General features: G+C 40.5%; 1 protein-coding gene across 3 annotated transcripts in view; it reads left to right on the forward strand.

The window, feature by feature from the left end:
- Positions 1-5,681, forward strand: part of SH3GL3 (SH3 domain containing GRB2 like 3, endophilin A3) — a 73,785-nt gene extending 68,104 nt beyond the window's left edge. For all 3 annotated transcript variants that reach the window (XM_073304065.2, XM_073304064.2, XM_073304066.2), the window contains one exon: positions 4,835-5,681. In XM_073304065.2, the coding sequence (XP_073160166.1) occupies positions 4,835-5,040 (206 nt within the window). In that variant the 3' untranslated portion in view covers positions 5,041-5,681. The remainder of the gene's footprint in view (positions 1-4,834) is intronic.
- The last annotated feature ends 4,985 nt before the right edge of the window (positions 5,682-10,666 follow it).

Genomic DNA, 10,666 nt, shown 5'->3' on the forward strand with positions numbered 1-10,666 from the left:
AAAAGGCTAACAGTATATCTACACCAGGCTGGGAATGTGCCTTGTGGCCCGGGTAGATAGACTCACTAGCTCTGCTTGAGCTAGTGCCCTACAAATAGCAGTGTGGATGTTGCAAAGAGAAGGATTGAGGGAAATATTTTGTAACTGTTCTGTAGACTTTCTAATGATACCAGAAAGGTACATATTGTAGTTACCTATTCTAGCACTCTGAATTTTTTTTTCAGAGTTGAGGACTTGGGTGCTGTCCTTACCTCTTATTTATTCTTACCTCTTCCAGCAGGTGTGATCATCAGTAAAGCCATGGGTAATTCTCCTCTGTCTCTTCCTTCCCTGCATTAGAAAGTGAGCACTAACACTATTGAGTTCTATGCCAGGGATAAATGTGGCTCTGGCAGTATAACCTGGGAAGCTTGCTGTGCTTATTTTATATTTAAACAAGAATACTGAAACAGATTTGACTTATACTATATGATTTAGAAAATACAGTTCAGACAGTTTATGCAAAATGGTGCCAAGTGGTTTAGATGTTAGGAGCTGGGAAGCTTGACAATATGTTCAGCAGTCTCACCTCATTCAGATCACTCCTCTAAACTCTCTTCTACTTTCTACAAAAACGAGCATTTTCACACTTAACTTCTCTGCCCACCCCTCCATCCTGGCTGACACTATCAAAATATGTGTCTGGCATCCCTCTGGTCACTTTGAACTAGATCCCGACACTCTTTCTCATACTAAATAGAACCTTATTCAAATATATCCATTGAATTCAATGGGACTTCTTGCAAAGTAAGATACTACTCGTTAAGTGTAACAGCTATCATAGTCCAGCCCTTTGCTTGTATGTTGGAATGCTTTATTCCATATTTCATCACATTGTGCCTTGTACATTGCAAGTTCTTTGGAATAGGGGTGGTGTTTTCCTTTGTATGGTTCCTAGTACAGTGGGACTACTTACAGGAGTGACATGCAAACACAGTGAAGTATCAGGTCCTTAGAAATGTTATTTTATGGAAAAAAGTCCTGGATGATTTAACTGCTTTACTGATTAAGTGCAGATGACAAATCTATGTTTTGTTCTAATTTGCTGTTGTCCTAATTAATCAGCAGAAGCTGAGAGTATCATCTGGCTCATTATGAAACAGTTTAAATGCAGAGTCACATCTTGCCTTTCATGCATTTTGCTCATCAAAGGAAAGTAGTTGTGGTTAGCTGTCCTATGTTTGAATGTAATGGGACTAACTCATGGGAGTAAAGTTACTTATTTGTCTAAGTGTTTACAGAATCAGGCTGGAAAAGAGGGCTAGAATAATCCTATCCTCAGGCACATCTAGCATGTGATTCTTTCTTTACTATATATTTCTGCTACTGTATGTGTACTTCAGTGTGCAGCAAACAGAGGAGCGACACCTACTGGAAGTTTCTTTTGAGGAAAAGTGGCATTTTTAGATGGTCATCTGGCATCAGCTAGTACAGTCCCAAAAATACATTCAGCTTCATGCTTTGCAATACTTTCTCCATGTTTGTTCATTATAAATTCAATCTGCATTTGGGAAGTCCAGTAGGTCAGCACAAATAGTCTTTAGATATGTTTATTTATGATTCATTATGTGCATTAGCATTGTGCCAGGGAGCTTTGTCATGGACCAGGACCCCCCTGTGCAAAGCACTAGACAAGTGTAGAGCAAAAAGACAGTTGTTGTCCCAAGAGCTCTCAGTCTAAATCCATGAACTCAGCAACTGCAGTAGGCAGCATGTTGCTTCAGCTACAGTTAGAGAGGCAGGTGCAGTACTATAAATTAATAGAAATGCTGCTGCAGTTTCCTTAGCTTCTTAAATCTCTCCAACAGCCTTCAGATACTGTAGTTTGCACAGTGGAGAAGGACAGAGCCATGTGACCTCTTTGTGTTCGTTAAATTGTGTTTTAAAACTAGCAACCAGCGCTGCCTCTGTTCTGTTCAGGAGGGGAGCTTTGTTTTGCCGGACTGTATAGCAGTGACACCAGATGCAGTAGATTATCAGCAGTTGCATTACTCTAATGAAGACCTTGACTGATGTTAGGCTCTGAAGTAGCTGTGGCCATTAGTTTAAGATCTTTCTGTGTTGTCTGAGATTTCCCCCCTCCCCGCAATGTTTGGAGAAAGGCAAAAAGTTCCTTCCCCACTCCCAATCCTTTTATCCCTCCTCTCTTTAAGAAAAACAAAACCAATGCAATATATTGTGTAGTTATGAACCTAAAAGGCTCAAGCTTTAAAAAAAATAAATTCTGCACCCAGCGTTATCAATGTCACATTACCCATCTTGCTGAATCAGAAATAAACTGATTGCTGGAGTAAATGTTGTATATCAAGACCCTGCCAGAACAGCTGGTGAAAACAAGAAATGTTTTCAGTTATTGAGAAAGGCTTCTTCTGCTGTTGAAATTTCATATGAGTAGATACAGCTTCCACATTCTATACCGAGGAAGCTGTTTAAAGAATAACTGAGTGTTTTCAAACTATTCACCCTATTTCTGTGGAAGACTATGGCCCAAATCCTGGCTTGCGTCCGAGCTGGGCTTAGCACAGGTCAGGAAGAGAGTACAAAAGTAGCTTTAAACAACCATCTGACATGGAATTGCCTGATTTGCCATTGTGGCTGTGAATGGAAATAGCCAGAGCACAGCTCATTCTGGCCACACCCCATTCCCACCCCATTATGTCCCCTAGTGCAGGGCTGTGAAGGAAATGGCATAAAAGCACTCCATCTTTTCTTCAGCATCTAAGGGAAACCCCCTTTTGCTGAGGGAATTCCCTGGGGGCAATTTCTACTGTGTTTATTGCCCTTTTACACTGCTAGAGTGGTGTAAACCAGCTGGGAAGGAGTAGAGAATCCATCCATGAAGCATAATGTTAAAATTTTGAGGCAAAAAAAATGTAACATTGCGCCCCTACTTTTGTCATCATCCCTTTAAACGTCCCTTGCTAATGTTCATCCACAGATACAAGGGAAGTATTTACTGGGTTGAGTAGTTTTGCTTGCTCAAGGTGCTCTTTCTGCTTCTCGTTGCTAAAAAATTTGTCTGAGCAGCTACTTTTTAATGGTTTCCTTTGCTCACATTTTATAACAATAGCACTGATTTAAAAACAAATTTTAATGAGTGACATGCAATTTTTAACAGCTTCATTGGTTTTGAAAATCTGCATGCGTATTGCAATATTTAACAGAATGTATAGACTATTCCAGACAGAAATTAGTCCTCAATCGGATTGCTTGATTAGCATGCTAGATAATTTGGAGAGACAGCCAAGATTAGAATATTTGAGAATAGTGAAGATTTTGAGCAAAAAGGGAAGCTAGAATAATTTAATATTAAAGAGTCTCATTAGCTGTTTTGCTGTAAGTATTGAAGAGAGCATTAAAAACTTCTTTGTCTTGATACAATGCACTTTCCTACTGTAAATTGGCAAGAGGCAGCATGAAACCTTTTCCCCGCATTTCCCCTTTGTGAATACACTTTATTCCAAATCACTGGATTTTTCTTTTAGTAAAATAGGTAAACGTTTTTTTAAAAAACCAAAATCATAGGAAAAAAATGAACCTCAGCTGAACCTATGGGTAGCCCTCTGCCCATGGAACTGATCTCTAGCATATGACTAGCGGAGGATGAGCTGTTAGAATAATTTGCTATTCAGAGATTGAGTGAATGACTATAATAATGTATTATTCACATATCCCTAGCTGGCTTGGATTTATGCTAACCATGCATACATGAGAATGTCTATAACACTGAAAAGATTACATTTGTAAAGTTAGCCACTTTGGCGAGCAGTGAAAATTCCTTGTACTTTATTAATCATACATGTATAATAATTATCCATGTTGACTTTTCCCCATAAATTTAAGTACTGGTTTTAGTATTATGTATAGAATGCCACTAATATTTAAACACAAGAGAAGGTTTGGAGCGAACATCTTACAGTGTAACTAAGCCGAACACAATATACTAAAATCACAAAGAAAGTCAGATACTGTGTGAGTGGGGCTGCAATTAATCATCGTCCAAAAAATAGTTTTAAAAACTTTAAGAGGCACTGTTGTTCCTATTATAACTATTGATCTAATTGAGGTAAAGGGCAGATGCAGTGAGTGGTTTGAATACATGAGCTGCCTTATCAGAGCAAACATCTGTAAATACAACTTAGAGATAATTGTCTCTCTTCATGTGGTGAAGAGGATAGAACCTCATGTCCCCATTTGGTAATTAAGGTCCTGGTCCTGAAAACATTTTCACAGGAGAGTGGTGCTGCTGAAATCAGTAGGGCCCCTCTCATGCATACATGTTTGTAGGACTGGATCTTTAAACTATTGTTTATAATTCTGGTGTATAGTGTTCTTTTTGAGTTCTTCTCCTCTAGTAGATTCCATGCAGCCCAGTTCTTAGTTTTACAGATTGAATAGACGTTTGTTCAGCTGTTTGCCATCATGCCTGTCCACTCACCTATTTAAAAAAAAATCCATGGTAATATAATTCATGACCACCCCAAATGTTAAAGTGATTCAGGTTTCCCAAGGGAATTCAAATGGCAGTAAAAATATATTTGCTTTTAAGGGGAGGAAAAGAGAGCTACCCTGCCCGTAGTTCATCACCCTCTATGCTGTACAGGACATTACATGGCAGGAGCAGATTTTCTGTAGGTGGAAGTGGTGGAAAACTAACAGCACCCACAATATGGGCCCATTCAGCCCATTGCCACTCATAGCAGGGCTAAGTTTGTCTCTTTGTTCTCATGCTCAATAGGTAAGTGGAGTACTTTAAAGCTATTATTAAATATTTTATTTTCTGTCATTGGGGCAGGTTCTTCAGTGCACATGGATCAGCCTTGCTGCCAAGCTCTGTATGACTTTGACCCAGAAAATGAAGGCGAGCTTGGGTTTAAGGAAGGCGACATCATTACTTTGACCAATCAAATTGATGAGAATTGGTACGAAGGGATGTTAAATGGAGAGTCTGGCTTCTTTCCCATTAATTATGTCGAAGTGATGGTACCTTTGCCTCAGTGAACACCTAATTCAAACTGTGAACATAATTTCATGATTGAAATGGATTCACAATTGTTTCATCAGTGTGGCATTCTGTGAAAGCCTTGCTATTTGACTTACAGATTTTTGTATGCATCTTTTTTAAATGTATTTATTTTGTATTCCTTTAGTTTGTAAAAAAAAAACAAAAAAAAAAAACCACCACCACCAACCACCCTTCCTTGGCTACATGAAAATGCAAAAAACTCAACCTCCACTTTTTTTTGCTTTGTGCCTGGAAGATTACTGTCTGACGTGTTTACTGGTAGCTCACTGTTGCTCCAAAAATGCATTCCTGTGCTCTTACTGTATGTGGAGCCTTTTTTAATAATCCTCTGGCTGCAATGATTTTACTGTTGGAAACTATTTTTAAAAACACTGAGTAAAGCTAACTGTAACCAGTTCTTAAGAATTACTGATGTCTCTCAGCCTTTCTCATCCATCGCAATGTAACTTACTGTAAACGACCTAATCTGTATTTCACATTGTATGTTGACAAAAGGCTAAGGTGTTGGTGTACTAAGTACAAAGTCTTAGAATTGAATATTCCTCTAATTTACTGACTATACTTAATAAATATTACTGCGGGGAAAGTGTAAAGACTGCTGCTTATACAGTTGGATTTCTGGCACTTGTTTTCAATGCTGTGAAAGAGCACTTTCCTCTATAGAAAAGGAGTACTTGTGCCACAAGTACTCCTTTTCTTTTTGCGAATACAGACTAACATGGCTGCTACTCTGTTTCCTCTATAGATGCACCTCCGTTTTCAGAACACTTTAATGACATTGTGCAAAATGAACTGTCAGGACCAATTCCCTGAATCTTCGACGGCTGCATTTGTAACATAAGGGTCTCACTTAAAATAGAATCATAGAAATGTAGCTCAGTCACATTCATTCATAATGTCTGTTTATATTATCTTTTATTGACAGGATAGGAGAAAAGCAGCCTCTCTCCTCATATTAATTTGAGCCAAGTACAAAGTGATGCTAGATCATGTCTGCTATGGCCAGAGCTGTAGAAGATAACTTGATTGAGATGAATGCGGAAGTGTATTTCTAGAGATGGGGTTGTAGCCAATTGAAATGACAGTGCTAATTGACTTTTTTTTTTTAAAGGGGGAGGGAGGAAGAGGAGCACCAGAGAATGTGCGGCGAAAGATGCAAGCCACTCTATAGCCCAGGAGGCACAAACCGAGGCAGGGACAGAGACTTAGTCTATTTTTGCAATGGAGGTATAGCCTGTTTGAGCTGCCTTGGCCTTAATTATGGACCTTCTGAATAGCAATAGCCAAAGAAATCAGCTAGCAGGGAAGAACAGATGAACTTTAGCCAACTTGCCCACTGGCTTAGACACCAGAGCCAGTGATTTGAAAGTAGAGGTGGTACAATTCAGGGATGAATTTGTACCTTTGCTCTCTCAGCCAGCCTCCCTCTGGGGCACCCTTTCCAGCCAGAGGCCTGCACCTTTGTTTCTTCCACTATGGAATCCTGTAATTCACTTCCACTCTTTGACTAGATCACTAGCTGACAGTACTCCTTTACCAACTATATTACCTCTGCAGCCCTAACTAGGTTTGGACCTTACTACAAAATTAACTCCAGGAGCTTGTAACTAGTATAAAACTAGCAGAGACTTAAGGCAGCTTCTTTTTCAAAGAGTATGATTTATTTGTTCATAAAAATTTTAACATGCAGAGAGAAACTAGTTAAAGTAATGAGTCTAAACACATTGTCTTATCTAAACTTAACATTTGCCTCATAAAGACAGGCATGAAGATTAAGTGGGGGTCTGCCTCCGTATCTAGGCACTGGGGCCCTATCTGTTTCTCTGCAGACCTTTTTTTCTCTTCCCTTGCCTCAGACTCAGCTTTTAAACTACTTTCAAGCTCTTCATTTGGAAATTACAACCTTGAAATCCTGGGAGTTTCAAACTATGCTCCCCCCAGCCAGTTCCTAGTCTGCAACAGTAGAGGTGAATGTCAGAATTCTCTCTTCCATGCCTGCTTGAGTATTCCCAGGTGCACTAATCATTGTCGTGTGTGTGTGAGCAAAAAGCTCTGGTGGGAATTAACTCTGTTCCACAGTGTAATGTACTAACCCCACAGATAGTATGCTTTGATTATTATATGTAACTCCCCCATTCTTCATCAGAGCTAAGTGATACTATTTCAACAGGAAAATGCATCTTTTAAATGCTTAAAGCCTTCATTGATACCTTTAGGTAGGCTAACCTAGTTCTAGACCAGAGAATGAATGGTCTCCTCCCACTGAGTGCAGTCAACAAGGGACAGAAACTTGTACAGGAACAGAATAATACCAAGGGCACAATCCAGAGGCTGAGGGCAGTGTAGGGGGAAAAAATCAGGATATTCTACACCTGATTTGTTCTAGCAAAAAGAAGTTTCCAGAATAGACAGCACGACGAAGTCAGAGTGAGACTTCCTTGACCTTAATGCCCACTTCAGCCACATAAGAGCAGCACAACATACAGCAACCCAGTGAACATCCTTGTCGCCGCTGTTGGGTGCTTTCCAGGGGCATTTAATTGGGAAATGGGGAGCTTTCACTTTAATGGCTTCCAGTTTGGTTATTTGCAGTGCCTAAGTCTAGAAATTTTACATACACGGCTCTTATTTATCATATGCCCCTCATAGCACAGCTTGTCTTAAGTACAAGACATCAAGGAGATCTAGCAAAGGCAGGTTGGTATAGCTTCTAAAGATGGGCCCTAGAGAAGCCAGTATTAAACACATGGTTAGGATTTATTACTTTGCCTATAGCCAGTACATGTTCTTTTTGCCCCATTGTATAACTGTAGAACTATCTGTGCGAGACCTAGTACTTTCAGAATATGCTAGCTTTAGTGTCTATTAACCAACAGTTAGCCCCAGGCCAGCACTAAGTGTCCTAGGACCCACTATGGGAGGATGTGAGCTGATATTATGCCACCTGGGAGTTACCCCTAGGGAAAAGCATTTTAAGCTAGCTTTTGGTTGTCTTGGTGCCAAGGGGACAGCAGAGATGAGAATATGGAATACAACTTTGCCCTAAACCAGAGCTGCTATTTTGTGTTAAGGTAGCCTGGTTTACCAACAACTAGTACAAGCTATACAGCAAGTGGTGAGTAACACTTGCCTTTTTAGGATCTTGAGAAACACCTCCCAAAGATTGGCTGCAACTGCTGGGCTGAGTCTGCATGTGGAACCCCAAATCAGCAGAAGAAGCTGGGAGGCTAGGTTGACATTCTAGGACAGCCCAGTCCTGTGTATGCCATCCGGATAGCCAGTATGCAGGGGAAGGGAGTTGGCTACTGGGCATCAGCAGAATGAAACTGAGCTGTTCCCTGCAGGGGTAGGCAGAGAACTCCATTTTGCTGCTCACCTGCATGGCCCAGTTGACCAGGAGCACTCTGCTTCACAAGGTGCATCTCCCCTTAGCTACCTACCCCTGAAATAGCCAAGCTGTTACAAGCATTGGTCAGGGAGGAAAACCTGTCAGCCTAAACAGCCTGAGCTGGAAAGGATTTTCCTCAGACCTCACCTGTTAGGCCACCTTTGCTCCAGAAGTCCAGAGCTTGAGCCACTTGGGACCTGTTCCGTCCACTGAAAGATCTGCCTTGCAGCTTTAACTGTAAGTATTGGGGATACTTCACCTAACTAGAAAGGAAAGGGCTCCAGCTAGGGAGCCACAGGCACATTAAAGATGGAGGAGGGTACCTCCATTGCACATCAGCAACAGGCCTGTAGCTTCCAGTTTTTGTATAGTTCCTTTCTGTTCAGGCAGCCCTCTAGACCTCCACCACAAGATCAGCTATGGCTAGGGACAGATTGAGGTTGTATCTGATTTTTTTTATTCTGAAGCGATAGTCTGAAGATATTTCCTTTAAGGTGGATCTGAGCATTAGGTGCAGGGTTTAACCTGTTCATCTAGCTCTTCCTTGGCTTTTCCCCCTTACCTTTCACATTAAACTTGTGCTTTGTGTGTCCTAGAGGTTGCATTTTAATTTATTCACTCAGTCCCTCAGTGGGGATACTATGCACTGAGAATAGAGTTTAACTCCAGCAACTAATAAAGTAAGGATAAGATCTGCAGCCCACTAGTCCTCAGGAAGGACAGCTACACAAAGGGAAGTGGATAGTCTCAAAGGGCCCAGGAAGGGTCTACATTTTGAAAGAGGGCATGGTGGTGAAGTCCTCACTCTAGTGGGAAAGAGGAATGGAGAGATATTTAAGTAGTTTTGGTTCTATTTTTTATCTGTACAAGGGGCAGTTTGTCTTCCTGGAACTATTTTGAAACAGGAGTGCAGAGACAGCAGGAGGACTCACCTTGTTCAGAATTTCCTCCATACATGAGGGCAAAGTCCTCATTGGTTGATGTTAAAACTTGAGCCCTTGTCCTAGGGACTATGGTCTCTTCCAAAGATGTAACCAAAACTGGTGCTCACTTAAAATATATTATCTAGACAAACAATTTTTTTCCTCTTCATGCCTTTCCTCTGCTTATGGCTAGAACTATGGGGAAGTGTCCGCTCTAAGTTACTTAAATTAGGGTTGACTACAGTAGGACTGGAACATTGACTGTGGAACGCATTTAAGACAGAAAATAGATTGCCTCTACATCAATCCATGTTATACCCACATCTTGAATACTATCTAAAAAACACACCAAACAGAAAAGACTTAGAAAAAGGCAACAAATGATTTGGGGGTAATGGAACAGCTTCCATATGAGGAGAGATTAATAAGACTGGGACTTTTCAGCTTGGAAAAGAGAAGACTAAGGGTGGGAGGTTGAAAATATGATTGAGGTCTATAAACTCATGATTGGTATGGAGAAAGCACAAGAACTAAGGGTTACTAAATGAAATAGGCAGCAGGTTTAAAACAAAAGTATGTCTTCACACAGTTTGTGTGACTCTTTGCCAAAGGATGTTGTGAAGGTCAAGACTAACAGGGTTCAAAAAAAAAAAAAACAAAAAACCCCACACACAAACTAGATAAGTTAATTGAGGATAGGTCCATTAATGGCTATTGCCAGGATGGGCAGGGATGGTAGCCCTAGCCTGTTTGCCAGAAGCTGGGAATGGGTGACAGGGGATGATCACTTGATTACTGTTCTGTTCATTCCCTCTAGGGCACCTGGCACTGGCCACTGTTGGAAGATAGGATACTGGGCTAGATGGACCTTTGGTCTGACCTAGTATGGCTGTTCTTATGCAACTGATATTTAAGCAATGCTGACTGGGCTTTTTTAGCCTAATAGTGGAAAAAAATTGGGGTGGTTTAATGTTTATGGTGCTGTTTACATCTTTCTAGAAGACTCATTTTCAAATACCCAAATTACTAGCTGTTTGAACACAGTTGAATTAGAGAAGCTGCAACAGTTTGATGCAAACATTTTCAGCATTTCATTCTCAAATACCTATAGCATAATATACTAGTAATTCCTGTTACTATTTGGCATGTAAAAAGCCACTTTTCTTTGTGCAGTAGGGTCATTGCAATTTCAGCTTTATTCAGAAAATGTACTAATGTGAACAGTGTGCAATAGTTTCTAAAGCAGATTAGTCTATTGTTGAAAGCTTCTATCTGCTTAAGGGAAAGAAG

Source organism: Lepidochelys kempii, chromosome 10, assembly GCF_965140285.1.
Source record: "Lepidochelys kempii isolate rLepKem1 chromosome 10, rLepKem1.hap1, whole genome shotgun sequence".
Lineage (NCBI taxonomy): Eukaryota > Metazoa > Chordata > Testudines > Cheloniidae > Lepidochelys > Lepidochelys kempii.